We start from the raw sequence: 21,214 nt of genomic DNA, 5'->3' as shown, positions 1-21,214 counted from the left end.
TGTTGTGGTCTGATGTTGATTCTAACATGAGGAAGACTATTAAGTGTGCCCGGAGTTGGACCAGAGGTCCATCTAGGAGAGCATGCCTGCCCCAAAGTGGACAGCCGGGTGAGCCTGAAGGGGACAGTCGTCCGTCCCCCCCCATATTGGTTGTCTCTGAAAGCAACTGATATGCTTGACAGATCAACCCAGAGACATGAAAAGTGCTACATCCCCAAGTCTCGAACCATTACACCATCCTGGCTTTGAACTTACCTGAACTTGACTAGACATACAAAATTATGCAGGGAATGGGTAGAGTGGATAGAGGGATGTTTGTTCCCCTCTCACAGAACACCAGAACCAGCAGGTGGAGGGCAGGGAAAGGTGTGGTGGGGGAGAAAGTGTGGCCGGGGGCAGAACTGGCAGACCTCAGCTCTGCCAGATCCAGAACCCCGTGTCGGGCCTCACTGTGTGAAACGAGACACGTTGATTCTGCGTCAGCTAAATAGCCACCACAGAATCGAGTAGCCCCTTTGCAAGGCTACTTTCCTTACCCGGGGGAAGGGAATGAATGTCCCTTTCCCCCAAGGAGCCAAAGGCAGCTGCCTGGTGCAGTCAGGATGCCATGATGCGCCAGGCACCTCAGGATTGGACTCTAAGTGAGGTCATGGCTGAAGTGACAGATGAGTTGGGGACTTCAAGGTTCACAGCTCATATACTTTGCCTACACCTAAAATTATACAGGTCCAGAACTGTTTGTATATTTGCATTCCATTACTGGATTAACAAACCTCAGCACAAATTATTTGGGGTCATACTCCAACAGCTCTCCTGGATCCTTCTCTGCTCTTGATAAGACTGTTGCAACTGGTGCAAAAGCATGGATGACCTACTGTTTCATTGGCATCCAAGGTCCTGTCCTAGCATGGATGAACAAGAGGAAGGACTGGGACAAGGACTGAGTGGAACAAGGAAGGCACACCACAAGAAGTCACCTGAAATGGGAGTCAGTCAATATGGACAGACCTGAAGCCCCAATTGTCTTCTTACCTAACTTCAGCTGAGGCAGACTGGGAATGTCCTTCATGATGATACTGTAGTACACATGGAGTCCTCTGTATGCATTCAAGAGCAGGAGGCAAAGGTCTTTATGCCATTTGTGTGCGTGTTGCATGCAGTTTTCAGATGGCACATAAAAGCTGCCCTGAATGAGAGGGAAAAAGGAACAAGATGAACAGGTTAGGAGCATGTTCATTTTTCAGAGTCCCGTGGCAATGGGCTGCCATGTCCCAAGCTGAGGCCCACAGACGACACGATGATGCAGGAGGGTCCCAGGGTCTAATGGTTGCCAGGGTGGGGAAACATGGTGACGCAGCAACATGACCCCACTGCATCATCACATTGGACCTGTGCCTGCGCGCTACACACCCTTCCCAGAAGGGCACCACTTTGGAGCCAAACAGAGCTTTGGAAGAGCCAGCGGGCCCACCTGCAGGCAATGAGCAAACCCTTGCAGAAAGGCAGGGAACCACTCTGAGTGTCAAGGACAAGGGGCATGTTGCCAGCACTGCTTACCATCTGAGAAAGTCCACACTTAGTCGTCGTCCCCTTCAGTGGCCCCCCGGGTAAATGCCCTGACTTGCTACTCCTTAAACAGTCCCCTGTGGGTGGGTGGTATTCGCAGGAGCAGAACCATGATAGAAGCAAAGTTCATGTCACAGTTTCAGCCCATGGGGTGCGTGTGCGTCTGTTTATCTCTGTGTACACGTGTCCTGCTATTTATTAAAAGGTCCTTTAAGAATCCAAATGCCAAGTCTTTTAGTGCTTCAAAGGTAAGAGCCAGCACCATGAATTGAGCCCAGAAACAAAACGGCAAACAAGTAGACCGCCCCCCCCACATAAATTTACCCAACGCTCCATGCTTCTGCACCAGTTGCAACAGTCTTATCAAGAGCAGAGAAGGATCCAGGAGAGCTGTTATGACTTACGTTTTAAGCTTTTCATTTTGGCTGCTTGTGGTTGTTGTTTTTCTGGCTATAACTGTGGCTTTGAATAGCTCAGCCCAGACATTTGTCAGTGTAGACCAGCAATTTTCAACCGGTGTCCTACAGCACCATGGTGTGCCATGAAAGGTTTACTTTCGTATCCCAGTTTCTAATCCGTTGCATCTCCTAACAACCTTCCTCTGCAAATACAATGATAATCAAAGCACAGCAAAGAGGGTCTTAATGAGGCAGTCGGACTCCCATAACCTGCAGCAGAGTCAGTTTACACAAGACAGCGGCTCTTAATGCAAAGAAGAGGCAAGCTCTCACCAGTGGCCTGGGCAACCAGCTAATTTCTGGCAGGGAGTGTCTGTTTACACAACAAAGGGGGGGACTAAGTCCAAATGTTTCAAAAGCACATAGTGTGCATCATGGCTTAGGATGGTCCAACAGGAACCATGTCAATCACCAAAGGGGGGGGGGAAACTGTCTCTGATGAAGGTGCAGCACCTTCAACAGCTGGGTCTGGGCTGAGCCATTCAAAGCCACAGTTATAGCCAGAAAAACAACAACCACAAGCAGCCAAAATGAAAAGCTTTTCCAATTGTTTCTCATAAAACATGTCACAAACCATGTTGGAATAACAACACTGGGAACCAGAAATGCAATTTTAATGTACCTATTAAATCATTTTAATTACCAAGCTGTCCTGCATTTATTGACCGACTACTTTGCTATAATGTGACAGGTCATTACAGAATACGATAAAAGTCCCTGGCAACCAAGAAATAAAGTGGTGATATTTATATACCACATGAATTATTTGCTCCCGACAGGTTCTGTTTTGAAAGAGCTATTAAAGGAAATAATTAGGAAGAAGAATCCATTAATAAGATCACATTCCAGCCCATGCTTTAAGCATCCTAAAAAATCTGGTCCCTAAGAAGTGATCTTATGAAGGTTCTTTGTCTCCTCCTCTGTTAACATTAAAATTTGGGGTCATCAGTGAAATGGACAGACAAAAAGGAGAATGAAACAGACAAAAGGAAGTAATTCATAATTAACTTATGCAATTCACCACCATGAGATGTGATCAGGGCTGACAGTTCCCATGATTTGAAAAAGAAAATGTTGAGACAAATTCCAAGGAGATAGGCTATTAGTCATGATAGCTCAATGAAAGGTCCACATCCAAATGCAATATTTATTTATATATTTCCTTTATTTAAAGCATATACCTCCTCCCCCTTCCCCTCTGTAGAGATGCATACAAGGTGGGTAAAAATTATAAACACTGTATGGACAATTATAAACAATGTACCTTTGTGTACCAGGAAATGATGACCACAGTAGAACTGTCACTGTCATACCTAGCTCAAGAGCAGTGGCGTAGCTAGAGGGGGTGCAACAGGGCAACACCTCTGTTTTGTTTTTGCAGGCCAGAATGGCTCTGAAGGGGAGGGGCCACTTGCATGCCATGGCAAAACTTCCACTTTGCTCTCACGGCCAGAATGGCTCTGAAGGGGAGGGAAAGAGGCTGCTTGAAAGCTATGGTGAGGCCCCCTGCAAATCTTAGTGCTTTGCACCCCCTCTAGATATGGCACTGCTCAGAAGCGTTGAAAGAGCATCTAGGTGACCTTACTGGAAATAAGATTCTAGATTAACTGGATACTCAGTGAGAGCCAGTGGGAGCCCAGTCCTGACATTCTGTTACAACAGCAAATATATACTTATAGCCCAATGCTATCCCCTGCTGGCATGCATGTTCTCCCCAGTGGAGGGGGACACACTACAGATGCTTCACGCTGCCAGGTCCTTCCCCTTCCTCTTCAAGGCAAGCCTCCACAGAAGAAAGAAAGGGGGCACAAAGCCACCAGCACCTCCTCCATAACTAGGACAGTGCCTGAGGTGCAATCATGTACCCCTTTCTTGGCACAGTGCCTAAGGCAGGTAACCTTCAGGTTCCACCATAGTTACAGCTCAGGGTGTGCATGTGGACTGAATTCTGCATACTGAAGTGAATAGCCAGCCTAGTTTTTCCTCTTTTCTTTCTTTTTCTTAGCAGGTGTCTGGTTTATTTTATGGATCTTAGAAATGGGCTATGTCAGAATGCCAGATGCAAGGAAGGGCACCAGGATGAAGTCTCTTGTTATCTGGTGTGCTCCCTGGGGCATTTGGTGGGCTGCTGTGAGATACAGGAAGCTGGACTAGATGGGCCTATGGCCTGATCCAGTGGGGCTGTTCTTATGTTCTTATGAGCAATAGTTCAATGATGGTGGGGGGCACCTGTTATAGGATCTGGTCAACTTTCTAAACAAAACTCCCCAAAGCCCCAAATATTATTAATAAGCAAGTCAGCATGTTCCCTCCATGCGCTATTAATGGACAGCGAAGTCTCCAAAAGGGCACTAGCAGCACACAATGCATCCTGCTTAATTAGAAGTCCAGAACATTTTCTCCAAGCGGGAAACAAAATTGGCCTCTCCTCTGATTAAGCAGGAACCATCCAATCGCTGAGCAGCTTTGTGTTTTGACAGCTCCATAACCCACCAAAAGAAAAACAGAGAGAACCCAGGCTTTAAGAAGTCACTCTCCTTAGAGTTTCTTTCTAGCATTGCATTGCAAAAGAAGACGGTAGGACACTCAGCTGTGGATGATCTTAAAGACAAATGAGAAACCATTCTGGGTTCCCTGGGAACCAACAGGGAAGAAACCATCTCACCTGCCAGGGCCAAGCAGCTGGGGGACACAATCACACTGACTCAGCCCATTTGTAGTTGCTTTAGTGACTGCTATGATTCTAGCTATGATGAACCTGACAGATCGGCCATGGATCCTAAGGTCTGGCCACCTTTAGGCCATCAGGCTCTATAGAGTGAGGCCAAATCAATGAGGGCATGGGCAGGTCAGAATGCCCTATCTCTGACATAGGGAGAAGCAGTATCCAGAAATAGTGGCGAGAATAATGGTGTTGGCCAAACACTCTTCCTCTGTTCATGTCTTGACCCAATATTTGAGATGCTTCTTTCCCCCAATTTCTACTCTGTAAATGAGACAACAGAGTTGGGGAGGGTATTGATCACTAACTTCAGTGGAGGCCACTTGGCTCATCCCCAAGAACATGTCCTGTGGTTATTACTTCATAAACATAAGGAAAACCCTGCTGGATCAGGCCAGTTTCCCACAGGTGCCTCTGGGAAGCCCAGAGACAGCAGGCAAAAGCACACCCTTCCCTCCTGATTGCTCCCCTGAAATTGGTAGCAGTAAAATGGCCACGGATTCTGGAGGTATTGAAGAGTCATCATAACTAGCAGCCATTGAGAGGCCTGCCCTCTGTGAATTTGTCTAATCAACTTTGTGATTGTGGAGAATGCCACACCTTGTAGCAACAGATTACCCAGATGATTCATTCACTAAGGAGACCTCTAGCACCCTTGTCTCCAATGCTGAATGAAGTGGCTGCAGAACTGGCCCTGCTGGATCACAGTGTAGGACTATTGTTAGGGCTGGACTGCCAAAACACTGCAGCCTTTTCTTGCAAGGAAGGCGATCCAGTCTGCGAACCTTTTGATGGCCTTCTTCTACACCTTTTTCAGCTCTTCAGTACCCTTTTTGAGAAGTGGCAGTGAGCTCTGTACACCATATCACAGACGTGGCTGCACCATGGATTTGCTCAGGGGCATAATGATATGAGCAGTTATTTCCCATCAATTTTCTGGTTACCTCAGCATGGTAGTGCCCTTTGGCATTTCTGCCACACCTTGGCTGATGCTTTCATTGCACTACCCATCACGACTCCATGGTCCTCTTCCCAGTTCATCACTGACAGTTCAGTGTATATGTAAAATTAGGATGGCTTTTTTATTTTTTTTCCCCCATTCAGCTGTCCAGCACTGAAATTAATGGGCTGCAGAATCCTTTTCTCGAAGGCACTAAAAACCCAACCCTGACTTGCCCTGGAGCAGGCAGACCAGCAGGCCTGCACTGCATCCAAGGCAGGACTGGGGCTGAAAGCTGCACAGCCTGGGGCAAAGGGAACTGCTTCCCCTTGTCCTGTGTTGCAATGCAGAAGCTCCAATGGGTCTACTCAGATCTGCACCACCTAAAGAGGTGGCACAGATCCAAGCAGCCCAGGTCTGCAATGGGGATAAGTGCTGGATTCTGGTCCTGCCCCTCGCTTACCTCCTAAGAACATAAGAACATAAGAACAGCCCCACTGGATCAGGCCATAGGCCCATCTAGTGCAGCTTCCTGTGTCTCACAGCAGCCCACCAAATGCCCCAGGGAGCACACCAGATAACAAGAGACCTGCATCCTGGTGCCCTCCCTTGCATCCTAGTGCCCTCCCTCCTGCCAGCACATGGACCCGTCCACCTCCCTACCTCTCTCCCTCCACTCTGGAACACCTCCCTCTTGCCCTCTCCAAGCCCACTCCCAAACCCCCACACCAACTGAGCTCAGCTGGTGTGGGCTTCCCACTGTGTCAGCAGATCGGGGGCCATGTTGGACTCTGGAGGATGGTGCACATCTGTGCGCTGGCCTCCCTCCTCTTATGTCAGCGCAAAAGTGCTATACGGTGCAAGGGACTTGCATCAGCCCAAGGGCATTCTAAGGTTGCATCCTAAGACAGCCAGCAAGGTTTGGTTTAAATGTACCCGCTAGTACAGAACTGCAGGTGTCTCCAGAACTGCAACTTGCCAAAGCCACCATTTTCATCACTTCTAAAGACCAGCAAGGAATAGAACGTGTGATGGAACATTGTCCACCCACTCTATCCCTCATGAGGCCCTGCTGATATCTAGAAGAATGACACTTGGCAGTCAAGCAAACTGCAAAACATCCCCGCTAACTAGCACTGTCTCTGTCAATGAAAAGGAAGAAAAGAAGAGCACTGATTGTAACGGGGCTTTCAGAAAATACTTGTAAAAAAAAGACAAACAGCAAACTCCAACAAAGTGTCAAGCAATCAAGGAGGACAAAATGCCGACTTGTCACCCGTTGGTGATAAATGACTCCAACCTTTTCCAGGTTTATTTATTTTACAGTCAGTCTGACATTTCTTTGCTGAGGCCTTCCGCACTTTTTCTTTTCTTTTCCTTCCTTTTTTTTTTTTTTTTTTTTTGGTCTTTCAACTTAGAAGGCAGGTGTGGCTTCCAGCCTAGCTCTAGAGAATCACAGGTTTGGGAAGAAGGGGCTGTCTTCCAAAATGTCGCTCTCTGAGATGCCATTTCTCAAAACTCCCCAAAGAGAATTGCCAGCAAAGTTCACTTAAAGCAACACTGAGATTGCAGAGCAGTGCAGTTAAACTGGAACACTATAAAACATGGTTTGCAAGACCTCTGGCATGCTCCCAACAGGCAAACCTGGGCCACTGGCAATCCTGGCCCCTGTGCCACCTGCATGACTCCCACACCGGTCACCCTCCTTACTGCTGCATCTGGGACTGTGCATGACCTTGCCTGATCCTCTGGAGGCCTTCTGAGGAAATGTCACTCCCAGTGTTCCAATAGTTTTCCAACTGAAGCCCTCTGGAGAACTCAGATGGCCTCCCGAAGGAAGCCAAAAGCAGCCTCCCCAACCCTCAGGAGGCCTTTGGAGGGTGGCCAAAGCTAATGGTGGAGTTGGAGGACATGGAGGGGTTTGGGGGAGGGGGTCGGCCAGCACTACTGCCTCCGAAGGTGTGGCACTCCAGGGCATTTCCCCCTTTGACCCCCTCCCAGGTATGCCAGTAACCTGGGCCTCCTAATGGTGTCTGTGCTGTCTTATCAAGGAAGGGAGATATCAGCAAGTAATGATTAGGAACCCAGCTGGGTCATTGCGATGGCTTCTGTCAGTTACTTTCTAAATTTTGCCACTTATTCTCAGGGTCCTGCTTCCCCAGCTAATCTCCACCTTATAAGAAAGCACTAAAATCTTCATACTCACATTTATGTATCTGTAAATGTACACATTTATGTACTCGTTGACACATTTATCAACATTGAACATCTTCTGCCTGCATAATACAGAAGCCCAGTGCCAGTCAGTCAATGTGCATAAGCAGTGAGAGAGGTGGAGACAGAGCTGCTCTTTGGCAATATTGCCAGAGATCTGACCCAACAGCACTGGCGTTTCTGAAGGGGGGGCAAAACAGTAAGTTTCTTTAGGTGCCTGGCTTTTGCAGCCACAACTGGCGCTGAAGGAGAGGAGGAGGGGGTGCTTCACACCAGCGACCAGGTGCCTGAAGAAACTTACTGTATTGTCCTCCCCCACCCCCCAGGAAGGCCAGTGTCCAACAGCCAGGCTTGCTGCATGCAACTCTCTTGTATGCAGAGTTGCAATGTGTGTATCCCTTTAAAAAAGCTGAAACCCTACCCTCAGGGCCGGCCCATCCATGAAGTCAACTGAAGTTGTTGCCTCAGGCAACAGATTGGTGGGGGCAGTGGTGACACAAGGGTTTGTGTCACCTGTGTGGGAAGCCAGCGTGTCACCCCCATGATGGACCTCCTCCCATACAATGGGTGAGGCAATGACGTGGGTAGTGGGCATGGTGATGTACCATTGCCCTGCCCCACTGGTTTTTTGGCTATACCGTTTGATAGAACACCAATATTTCATTGTGGTTTTTTCTCATTGCGTTGTGCTGCAAATCACACATCAAATGGGATATGATGGTATTATTCCTACAGATCGCAGTTTTACTGATTTTGATCACTAGTGGTGTCACCCCACCCCCCTAAGAACATAAGAACAGCCCCACTGGATCAGGCCATAGGCCCATCTAGTCCAGCTTCCTGCATCTCACAGCGGCCCACCAAATGCCCCAGGGAGCACACCAGACAACAAGAAGACCTGCAAGGCCTCCTGGGAATTGTAGTTTAAGAACATAAGAACAGCCCCACTGGATCAGGCCATAGGCCCATCTAGTCCAGCTTCCTGCATCTCACAGCGACCCACCAAATGCCCCAGGGAGCACACCAGATAACAAGAGACCTGCATCTTGGTGCCCTCCCTTGCATCTGGCATTCTGACATAGCCCATACCCCTCCCCCGGGCATCACCTTACTAATACCCTATTGGTTCCATGCTGTGTCATAACAGCATCTCATTGGCTTTTCAAACAATCAGTCTGATTGGTTCGTTTTGAATTAAGGAAATGTACTTTTTTGTTTCATGACAGCCCAATCCTATGCATGTCTACTCAGAAGTAAGTCCCATTAGAGTGAATGGGGCTTACTCCTAGGAAAGTGTGGATAGGAATGGGCTGTAAGACAGTTGCATTTTTGTTTTCTAGTTTTTTGGTCATAACTTTTGATAGAATTGAGACATTTCACTCTGTTTTTTTTTTTTATTGCATTCTGCTGTAAATTACACATTGAACAGTATATAACATGATGGTATTATTCCTACAAACCACGATTTTAGCAATTTTGGTAACTAGTGGAGTCACCCTCCAGTGCATGTTATGCCCCCATGTGTGTCACCCGGTGGGGGATGCACCCCCCGTACCTTCCTAGCAATGCCACTGGGTGGGGGGGCACACTTTTCTGTCTACCTACTTGCCTCCCCTTCTCCTTCTTCCACTTCCTAGATTGGAAAAGGAAGGCCAAAGAAGAGGAAATGCAGGAGAGTACTGAGCTAGAACAGGGCATAAAACACTTCTTGTTTCTTATAAAGCTTCAACAGAAATCTCCAGGTGACACCCTGGCAATCCCGTGTGTTATACTACTGTAGCCAACAACAGGGGCCAGAATTTCTGCTCTGCAGTTCGAGAAACCTAAGCAGAGGAGATGTTGTTTTTCTGAGCTCTTTTCCTCTCCTGCTTTTAGAGTCCGCAACGGCAGCTATTGCAAAGTTTTGCTCAGCAGGTCACCTTAAAGTAAACACCTCCTTGCTGCAGTTCACTGCTGTGCGTCAAAGAACTTCCAAATAGCTGGTGGGACTGGTAAAGATATTCTGCTTTTTCCCTTATTTTGCTCCCCTGCTACTGCAGACGCCTCCTGTATTATTCATCGTTCCATCCACCAACCTTGATGTCATTTACAAACAATCAAATTTTATGAGCCACAGAGCAGTTTACCATGATTTGCTCAGTCATTAGGTTGCTTTTTTTTTTTGTCCCCAAACAGTTTTTCCAGTAAGTTTGTGTGCTGCAAAGACAAGCTGAACTGACAGCTAGAAAAGGGGATGGCTGTCGTTTCTGCAACTCCTTTGCTATGGAAAATTTATGTTTGGAAATGGCATCAGCACAGTGGCATAGCTAGAGGGGGTGCAAAGCACTTTTGCAGGGAGCCTCCCTGCGGCATGCAAGCAGCCCGTCCCCTTCAGAGCCATTCCAGGCTGGGGGAGCATTCGCCTCCGTTTTGCTCCCCCCACCTGGAATGGCTCCGAAAGGGAGGGGGAGGGGACGCTTGTACGCCGCGGGGAGGCTCCCTGCAAAACTTAGGGCTTTGCACCCCCTCTACCCACGCGGCTGCATCAGTATTTGTTCTCTATTTTCCCACCGTCACAGATAAGATTATTATCTGCTCTCTTGCCTACTGACTTCTCTCAACAGTGATAAACCATGAGATGTTTTACGGGCTGTATATAAAAAACAGCGCAAAGTTCTATGGGTTTTTAATAGACTGTTTTAGCTCCCATTATCAAAACATCAGCCAGTCACTCAACTATTGGCTAGCAACTGCCGAAGAGAGAAATTATTTGCTAGCGACCACAACCACATTTCATAATGGCCTTTGCTAGAACGCAGTGGCTTTTCTCCTCATGCGACGTGAGAGCTGTGGAATTGCTAGATTCTGAATCAAACCAGGATCTGAGCCAGAAATGTTGGCTGTCTTGGGTGGAAACTTTCCTGAACGGATCTGGGTGGGCCTCCTTACATATGCCTTGAGTGGATTGAAGGCTCCACTCTAGATTTTACAATCTACTTGAAGAGTTTTGAGACAGTGAAGTGGTTGCTGGCTCTCTACACTTTTCCTTCTGAAACTGCTCGCTTCTGATCAAACAGGCATTAAGGATAATTATTTATAATCACATGGAGACAAGATTTTTTGCATGGTGCACTTATAATTTTGAAATTTTAATTGTTCTAATTTAGAATGCATTAGGTGCATAGTTTCAAGTTTAATGAATGCATCTACCTGCTCTGTCAGTCAGTTGCATTGCACTGTTGTTAAGTGCTCTTGTCTATGACCTTGTTAGACACCTTGAATGCAAGTTCTTTCTCTACTTCAATTGTTTATTGGAGTGACAATATTACATTCCCCTAATGGGGAAAGGGTCTCACCCTCTCTTTAAGGAAGGCTCCTTTTAAGAATTAAAAACAAAAACACATGTCTAGGAGAAAAACTGGCCTATTTTTCATGGAGTTATATCACAGACAGCACAATCTTAACCTGCCCTGGAGCAGGAGGGCCAGCTGGGCTGGGTTGCAGCACAACTTGGAGTAAGAGGGATTCATTCCCCTTACTCTGTGTCGTAAGGCAGCTGCCCCTATGGGGCTACTCTGATTGGCACCACCTAAATAGGTGGCACAGATCCAAGCAGCCTGGTGTAAGGCCAGGCTGTTGGGGGGAGCGGTTAGGATCTGGCCTAAGTGCCGGATCCTGGCACCACCCATCTCCCGGACCTGGAGGTGGTCACACTGCAGTAGCCCCAAAGGGTCTACTCAGGTGGTGCAAATTCGAGTAGCCTGGGACTACCCTGAGCTGCCCAGGAATAGGGTCAGGATCAGGCATAACTGCTAGGTCCTGGGTTGCGGCCTCCCACTCCCTGCCTGCTTGCCCACTGCCCTGCCCGCTGCCCACCCTTCCCCAGCGCCAAAACGCCTCCCTCCCTCCTCCTCCCTGCCCTTCCCAGATACCCCCAGGCTCCTGCATCAGTCGAGTTTTGCCATCACAACTCACTCTCTTCCTGGGGCCCATGGACGTGCACCGGCCTATCTTCCCAATGAGTGGCGCAAAAGTGCTGTATGGCACTTTTGCAACACTCCTGGGCTGGCGCAAGGAACTTGCCTTGGCCCAAGTCTATTGTAGGATTGTGCCCTAGATCGCACAAGGTCTTGCACTATTCTCATGAGATGACAATAGTACAAGATCTCTGCTATTTTGCACAATCCAAGATGGCAGTACCTGGGAAGAGGACACCAGAAACATCCCACAACATTCCTCTGAGTACACTTGCGCTCACTTTGGAGCTGCGTCTCACAGTTTGGGAGCCACTGACCTAAAGGGACTTTTCCTTGGCAAGTAGAGAGGCACAGCATCCCCCAAAACTTAAGAATACCCAGTGGTTTCAAACTTTTAGCACCCCATTTTTTAGAATGTGAATCTGTCAAGACCCACCAGAAGTGATGTTATTACCGGAAGTGACATTATCGAACAGGAAAACTTTTAACCATCTTAGGTGGGTAACAATCTTACCCACCCCCTGGAATAAGTCTCATTGACTGTCATTGTTAAAAGCATATACATGTTAGCCTGTTTAAAGTACAGATCTGTAACATCTCCCCAAATGCAGTCACATAACATGGTAACATCAAGTCTAACATATTAAAAATAAAATATTGAAATGAATGGGAACCTGGCTCACGACCCACCAAGTGGGTCCCAACTCACAGTTTGAGAAACTGTATCTAATACTAGTGTAAAAGAACAGGTGGTCTATTTTCCTTACTATTCACTTTTTCAAGGATAAAGAAAAATAAACAAACTAGTCCTGTGCTCCTCAAAATTCCTACCTTGAATGTGCAGAGAGTGGGGCGTAAAGGCAGCAAGCCAAGGCTCCAATCTACACACATTCATCAAAATGTCTGTTGAAAGTCTCTCCCCACCCCAGATGGCTTTGTCACAAGACTAGTGACAGGGGAGCAATCAGGAATCTTGAAAAACAAGGTTCCTGATTGCACAGAGAGTTGGAGACAGGAGCTCTCTACAGACATTCTAATGAACACATGCAAGTCAGCGATCTTTCTCTAGATCTCTCTCTCTCTCTCTCTCTCTCTCTCTCTCGCTCACACACACACACAGAGGGCAATTGTCACCATAATCTCTTATGCATTCTGATTTCCCACTTTTTCCAAATGATGCACTTTACAGTCCTGACATTAACCAATAAAACTGAGGAACAGATATAAAAATGCCAGTATTCGCCCCCAGGTCTTTCCATGTGGTTGATCTTGAACTTGGACTGCTCCTGCAAGAACTTTGCTTTTCATTGTGCTAAAACAGAAACATCTTGGACGCCCAGCTATGACTATTCCTCCAGTGCTTAGCTGTGGAGACTATGAGTAATGATGAAAAATACCGTGAAAGTACCTGCTCACAACCTGGGTCTCAGGAGACAAAATATTCCAGTATCTTCTCATTTCCCAGAGAATGGAAAAAACAAAACAAAATCTCATCTTGTGTCAAATGGAGAACTATGGAGGGGGATATCCCCCACTCTTTACAAGGAAGGCTATGTAGAACTGTCCCTCTACAACCCTGCATGGAATCATTTTCTTAAAGCTAGCCTTTCATCTTCTTTTTCCACTCTCTTTCTCTCTCACTTTTTCCTTTATTTAAACCAGGGGTGGCCAACCTTTCCACCTTAGGGCTCCTGGACCTTTAACAATTGTGTAGAGGATGCTAAGGCCACACCTGGAGTATTGTGTCCAGTTCTGGTTGCCACATCTCAAAAAGGACATAGTGGAAATGGAAAAGGTGCAAAAGAGAGTGACTAAGATGATTACTGGGCTGGGGCACCTTCCTTATGAGGAAAGCCTATGGTGTTTGGTCCTCTTCAGCCTAGAAAAGAGATGCTTGAGGGGGGACATGACTGAGTCATACAAAATTATGCATGGGAAGGATAAAGTGGATAGAGAGATGCTCTTTACGCTCTCACATAACACCAGAACCAGGGGACTTCCACTAAAATTGAGTGTTGGGAAGGTTAGGACAGACAAAAGAAAATATTTCTTTACTCAGCATGTGGTTGGTCTGTGGAACTCCTTGCCGCAGGATGTGGTGACGGCATCTGGCCTGGATGCCTTTAAAAGGGGATTGGACAAGTTTCTGGAGGAAAAATCCATTACGGATTACAAGCCATGACGTGTATGGGCAACCTCCTGATTTTAGAAATGGGCTATGTCAGAATGCCAGATGCAAAGGAGGGCACCAGGATGAGGTCTCTTGTTATCTGGTGTGCTCCCTGGGGCATTTGGTGAACCGCTGTGAGATACAGGAAGCTGGACTAGATGGGCCTATGGCCTGATCCAGTGGGGCTGTTCTTATGACGCAATTTCAGCAGGTGCAGCTTTTCATCTGTGAGATGACAAGCTGCACCTGCTGAAATTCCCTCTTCAACACAATTGCTAAAGATCCAGGAGCCTCTAGGGCTGAAAGATTGGCCACCCCTAATTCAAACATTTCCTTAAATCAAGAAAAGAAAATGGTGAAGGTTGTGCTTATTGTGTACCGGTTGAAGACCAACAGCCTAGGAGTCATACTGAGCAACTTGAAGGGAATCAAACCTTTTCTCATTTAAAATTCTTTTTTCCACTGTGTGTGAGGCAGTCCATTCTAAAGCGCCATTTGCAGCTGCCAAAGCTTTAGGGATAAATCATGCTCTGAACCACAGAGGCTGTGAGGAACCATTTGCCTGAAATTAAAATCCCGTGAAGATCAATGGCCAGGCTACCTTTATCTCTTTTCAAGTGCAGAGCAAGCCTACGCTTCAGAAGGAAAAAATGATAAAATAGCCAAATCCTCTGCATTTTGCAAGAGAGAAGGAAGGACTGCCCCATGCCGTTTCTTTTTAACGACTGTGGCGATGTCTAGTAGCGTGCTGAGCTGTGAGCAAGAGAAACAGAGAATACTCTTGAAATAAAAAGAAAATCATACAGCCCATCTCTGGCATGTCACTTGGCAAGAGCAAGTGAAAGAGGCCCCAGACAACCTTACGCTCTTGACATTTAATTATTCTGCATGATGAGAAGTCAGGAGCACTCAACAAAGAATGGTTGACATCTAAGGAACACAGCAGCGCACCATGCTCTCGAGTGCGGAATCAAAGCATAAAAACCAGTGAGAAGCAGTATTGGCCAAAACCTTTGCAAATGAGGTCAGTAGTAGGGATTTTCTTGTAATCAGTAGTGTAGCCCAAGGGGGGATGACACGATAAGTACAGCGGGGGCCACAAGTTGCCATGTAAGTGACTTTTCTCAGTCACTGTTGGAGTCATTTGGGGCAGACGGGGCTGTCGACAAATCCAAGGCTCCCTTCTGAGCTGCCCAGTGCAGGCCTCCTTGGTTCTGTGCCCACTGGCAGCCCAATCCTATGCATGTCTACTCAGAAGCAAGTCCCATTAGAGTCAATGGGGCTTACTCCCAGGAAAGTGTGGTTAGGATTGGGCTGTAAATAGTTGCACCATTGGCACCAGTGGAGATCTACAGATGTTCCCTTTAAGCCAAAGAGACTCCAGCGTTTGCTTAAGCCCCATAGGGTACCTCTGTTTTCCTCCAGCTCCTGTGACTGTGCTGAGCTCTCCCTGTGCCTTTCTTGATCAACCTTCAGTCTCCAAGGTGGCCTCAAAATTCTTGTCTTACTGAAGAAGGCCTTTTGAGGCCACGAATGCTGCAGTTTTTATTTGGTGGGAAATGGAGCAGGATGCTTGGAGGAATTCTCCGCATTGCTACCTCTAAAATCAGTGGTTTGCATTGAGCATCTCTTTAGCCGAGCGGCAGTCACACACAAACAACATTGCCCATAAAACAGGAAAGAAAGCAGCTATAAACATTAACTAATCGAGCTAGCTACTGTTGATAAACAAGCTCATTATCTCAATTATCCCTGCAATCGACATAGTCTCAGCGAGCTGAAAAGCAAAGCAGATCATAACTGGAGCGCTCTTGGCGGCGCGTTACAAAAAACCCAAATGAGTAAGTGATCGAATTTGGGAAAATAAAAATTGACCTGAGATGGCCAACTTGCTTGTAATTGGAGCTTTCTTTCTTCCACAGCTGTCATTGCCCAAAGTGTACCACAGAGGAAGCATTGCCTTTAAGGTGGGATCATTAACAGCATTTGCCTGATAAAATGCTGCATTTTTCTTTTAGTCCTGTTAATGGTCTGTGTTGGAATTTGGATGCAAATCTGCCTTCAGGACTCTGGAGGGCAGTATACTGTCTGGACACCTGAGACCTCTTCACCTGCCCTCTATGCTCCTTTCAGAAGATGTGGTTCTTAATACTAATTTCCTTCCTCCCTTTCTCCACACACTTTCTCTTCTTCCCAGATCATCATAGGAGAAGGATGTGCTCTGCCTGTGCACCCTACCTGCCAGGCCATCTCTCTCACACTATCTCTCTCACACTTCCACACCCTGGTTTTCTGCTCCAAAGTTGTAGGATTCTCTGATCACTCTGAAGATGTACATCCACTGAAACTGTGTGTTAAGTATTTCTTATGAAACCTTATCCAGCCTCTGGTCCCAGGGCCGGCCATTGGACAATTTGGCCTTGAGGGCCCTGCACTGCGGCGGTGAGTGGAGTGCCCACAGACGGCACCTCGCTCTGTAGCTGATGCTCCAGCATGGAAGATTCCATGCCAAGGCTTCACAAGAGAGCGTGGCAAGCAAAGCATTGCCACTGGACAGCCCTCCCTGTCACTGTCCCCTGGGTCTGATTAGCTTGAAATTACGCCCCCAAGCAGTTGGTAATGCCGGGTGCCTCACTGCTGCCACTCACCCTTGTGAGTGAATGGAGACTTTTGGGGGTGCAGCCCCCCGCAAAAATGTTTTGCATTGGACCCTGCAGCTTCTAAGGCCAGCCCTATCTGCTCCTATGTATGTTTCATTGTGCTAGAGGAAGCAACTGCCCCCCTTCAGGGTTCTGAATCTGGAGGAATCCAGATCACTGAATCACAGGCAGCTTCCACTTTAGAGTTTTCTTCCTTTCTTTGTGACCCTGCACATGCCCGATCTTGTCTGATCTTGGAAGCTAAGCAGGGTCAGGCCTGGTTAGTACTTGGATGGGAGACCGCCTCGGAATACCAGGCGCTGTAGGCTTAAACCATAGTCTTTCAAGACTGAAGGTTGCCAACCATTACTATAACGGGCAATTGTTTGGTGCGCATTGCCCTCACTCCTCACACTGGCCAGCTATGACACAATGCACACACCACCAGTGTGCCCTTAGCTTTTATACCTCTTATGCACCTCTATTACAAGATTCATAAAATCAGCACAACTCACTACCACTACCAGTTCTTCCCAAACTTTTTAGCACCAAACTTTTAAAAATGACAATCTGTCACGACCCACTAGGAAAAAAGGGAGATCTAGAAAGAAATAATATTTTTATTTATTAATATTAATAAATTATTAATGAATAATAATGGGTTCTGTGCTCCCAAGGCTGCTAGAGACCTTACATACAGTATGCGTGTGAAGGCATTTGCTAGGCTCTTCCTAGAAATGGAGTTCATATGAAATTCTCGGCTCTGCCTTAACAAGGACTGATCCTCACCATCTTTGAGAACTATGATTCACAAACTCAGCCGTGCAAAAGCAGCGACCCCATACCTCTGACGCCACGGGCTTGCAGTAGCCAGCTCCAAACACCAGATTTTCGAGTGACATCCCTTGCAGATCTGGCCCCATTTCCGAGCTGCCTTTACCAAGCCATGAGCCCTTTCCTGGACGAGCAAAGCTAAAGGAAGAGACACCTGGTTACACATTCTCGTTTAAAGTTAAGAATTTCAACAAAGTACAGTGGTCGTGCATTTCACAGCCCACCCTCACCCCACTGTCTTCCTTCCTGCACTAAAAACACCCAGTCCTTTGTATTTTGCTATACATTTTTGATACTCTAAAATACCAGTTCTGATTATAAACTTATTAACTGCAGCAAGAATGGGAAGTACAGAACCTGGAAAACTGCAATATGGATAACAAAAGCAAAGGCCGCAATCCTAACCCAACTTTCCAGCACTGGCTTAAGGGCAATGCAGCTCCTAGGTAAGGGAACAAACATTGCCTTACCTTGAGGAGGCCTCCATGACTGCCCCCAACTGCAGGATGCAGCATATGTCCCATTGGCACAGCTATGTCAGTGCTGGAAAGTTGGTTAGGATTGCACCCTAAATAAGATCTGGGATACTGTCATGTCAGTAAGAGTCACTAATTATATGGGAGCTTCAGGGAGGGAAGATAATTTCATACATCTGTATAAGTTTGTACCCTGCTAACTGGGCAAAGAGACAAGGGAAGAGTAATTGTTCCTCTTCACTCCAGCACAGTTCACCCCCACCCCCCCAGTTGCTGTTGCTTTTCTACATCACTTTAGGTTGTGGACCCTTTGGGGAAAGAGACCCATTTAGTTACAGGTGCGACCACGGTTTCTGTGAGGGATACATTCTCAGAACCCAACCACCCACCCCCTGCAGATACTGAAAATGGATATTGAAATCTGTGGTTTTGGTCCCTTTAAAGCCTCCAAAGGCAATTGGATCTAAGCAATTGGACCACCTCTGGAGGTCTTTCTGAAGCCCACAGAGGCCACGCACATGTCTGCAGCCTCTGCAGGCTTCAGAATGGCCTAAAAGGCAGGAAAAAAAATGTGATTTCCAGTTTCTGGAGCAAAACTGTAAGCAATGTAGCAACTGTTACCCTGCACATGCCCGATCTTGTCCGATCTTGGAAGCTAAGCAGAGTCAGACCTGGTTAGTACTTGGATGGGAGACCACCTGGGAATACCGGGTGCTGTAGGCTTATATCATAGTCTTTCGAGACTGAAGGTTGCAAACCAAAAATGTCACTTCTGATTTCCCTGTGGAAACCGGAAGTTGCATTTTTTTCAGCCTTTTAGGCTATTCTGAAGCCCGCAGAGACTGCAGGGGCGGGGGGTAGCATAGCTTTGGTCACCTTTGGAGGGTTCAGGTGGCGCCAAGTCTGGCTCAATGTGGGTCCAGGGAACCCACCAGATCTGACAATATAAAATCCATGGATAAACAGATTCCACCTGTATTTGATTTTATCTGTAAATTGCTCTGAGAACTTCTTTGTTGAAAAGCAGTATATAAATAATGGAGTTGATCTTAGACCTGGAAGACCAAAGATTCATAAAGACCAAAGATGCAGCCTTGGAGCTCCCTCAGTGACCTTGGGTCAGTCACTATATCTCAGCCTAACCTACCTCAAAGGGTTGTTGTGAGGACAAAAGGATGGGGAGGAACTACGTATGAACACCACTCTGAGTTCCTCGAGGGAGCTCATACAAACATACAAACATACAGGGCCTAGGAGAGGGGAGTAAAGAGGGTAATTTGTAACCAGCCCAGGGTCAAAAAGGGGGCCCAGGAGAGGACCCAGAAATTTCCTGAGATCTTATGTTTTCCTATCTACTCAAACTCGTTGCCTGTATAGGATGCTGGGGACACTACCATGACTGGGGATGCTGGGGACACTACTGATGCTACATGGGTTAGTAGACCTGGGCTCCAAAGGCTTTTCCAGCTGTCTCTACCCTCCCCCCACCCTGTTTCACCCTTCCCTGTCCCTATTCTGCTCACCACCCTCCCCAGCTCTGTTTCACCCCTCCCCCTTTGCAAAGGGGCCCAAAAGAAACTTTGGACCCCCTGATAAAATTCCTCTCGGAGGCCCTATATACATACATACTATAGTGGAGTTTATGCATTCACGTGGAATAGCAGAACATAGGAGAATGCAACCATATGCTTCTTGGCAATGGCTTTGGTGTGTGGGAGGGGAGCCTGTTTCTTCAGGTGCCTGGCCGCTGATGTAAAGCGGCTCCTCCTCCTTGCCTTCAGAGCCAGAAGAAATGGCTGAAGCCAGACTGGCTTCCAAGCCTGTCGCTTTTGTAGTCACAACTGGCTCTGAAGGCCAGAAGGAAGAGAAGAGAAACTTAGTGTTTTGCCCCCCCCTCCCCCAGAACATCAGTGCTTCTTCCAGTAGATTTAAACTTCATCAAGTGGGGAAAAGGGATAAGATCAAGGCAAAGTTAGCAGAAAGTCCATTAAACCATCAAGTAGGAAAAAAGTGGTGTTAACATAGCTAATAAAATAAAGAGTAAAAGCACACTGGATAGAAATGGGGAAAAAAATAGGGAAAGGAAAGGAACCTGGTTATATCAAGGCAAATCTCTGCTCTTGTGTCAAAGTAGCAGATCATATTGATTTTCAGGTTGTTCAATATATTAAATGAGAACATTATTATTAAATTAACAAAGTTAATGCATTTCAATTTATACTTCACTGAATGCTAAGAGCTGAATGATATGAGTCTAGCACAGAATTATTATAGAGCCAATGTTGAAGTCCTTGTGAGCGACTGTATAATAATTTTGCATCACCCATATTGTTCAAATTGTAAAATTCATTGAGGTATTAAACTAGCAACCCAATCCTAACTATATCCCATGGGGGCTTTTGGGATATCGAGGCCTCCTCAAGGTAAGGGAATATCTGTTCCCTTGCCTCATGGAAAGCTCTAGCCACTGGTGTACCTGGGGGGGGGTAGATGGGGCAAATGCCCTAAGCGCTGACCCTCCAGGGGCGCCTTTCGGACCCTCGCCCCCCCAGGAGGAGCACCCAGGAGCACTGCAGAGAGGCAGCTTGCTGCCTCTGAGCCGCCTCCTCCTGTTCTCCTTTATAGGAGGATAGGAGACAGGCACCCTAGAGAGGCACTGATGCTCTAGGGCACCCATCTTGTCTTCTCCTATAAAGGAGGGGGGCAGCCCGCTGCCTCCCAGGAGCGCCCCTAGGTGCCCCTGCTCCGCCTCTGAGGGCATCCCTCAGAGGCAGAGGGGAAGTTGCGCGCGCCTCCTCCAACTTAGGAGGAGACACATGCCGCTTCCCAGACCGGGGTGCCCCTCCTCTGCCTATGTCCCTCAGAGGTGGAGGGGAAATGGCATGCATCCCCTCTGACTTTGGAGGAGATTTGTACTGCTTCCCGCCCCCCACAGAGCCTTCCGCGCAGCTTACAAGCGGTGCGGAGGTCTCCACTGCAGCGGTCTGGGGCCGCTGGAAGCAGTCCCAGACCGCTGCCATGGAGACCCCCCATGGTGCAGAAGGCTCTGTGGGGGCCTTGGCAGCCTGCTCTCTTTCCCTTTGTTTTCAAAGGGGGAGCGGAGGAGGCAACTGCGCATAAGTAATTGTGGCAACGATATGTCCCGGGCACAGGGACCCCCAGGAAAGCCTCTGGCTCTAGTAGCAACCAGACCTGCACCAGCTCTGTAGCTGGCACAAGTCTGTGTTGACCAATGAAGG

At 47.4% G+C, this 21,214-nt stretch overlaps 1 protein-coding gene across 1 annotated transcript in view; it reads right to left on the bottom strand.

Annotated features, from left to right (window-relative positions):
- Nucleotides 1-21,214, bottom strand: part of FAM135B (family with sequence similarity 135 member B) — a 96,614-nt gene that overhangs the window by 27,644 nt on the left and 47,756 nt on the right. Inside the window, exons 6-7 of the mRNA XM_066625229.1 lie at nt 17,511-17,637; nt 1,033-1,186 (exon numbers count right to left, since the gene is read on the bottom strand). Of these exons, the coding sequence (XP_066481326.1) occupies nt 1,033-1,186; nt 17,511-17,637 (281 nt within the window). The remainder of the gene's footprint in view (nt 1-1,032; nt 1,187-17,510; nt 17,638-21,214) is intronic.

Source organism: Tiliqua scincoides, chromosome 4 (assembly GCF_035046505.1).
Source record: "Tiliqua scincoides isolate rTilSci1 chromosome 4, rTilSci1.hap2, whole genome shotgun sequence".
In the NCBI taxonomy this organism is placed as follows: domain Eukaryota; kingdom Metazoa; phylum Chordata; class Lepidosauria; order Squamata; family Scincidae; genus Tiliqua; species Tiliqua scincoides.
The sequence above is the reverse complement of the archived record's forward strand: the minus strand, read 5'-3'. Positions and strand labels throughout refer to the sequence as shown.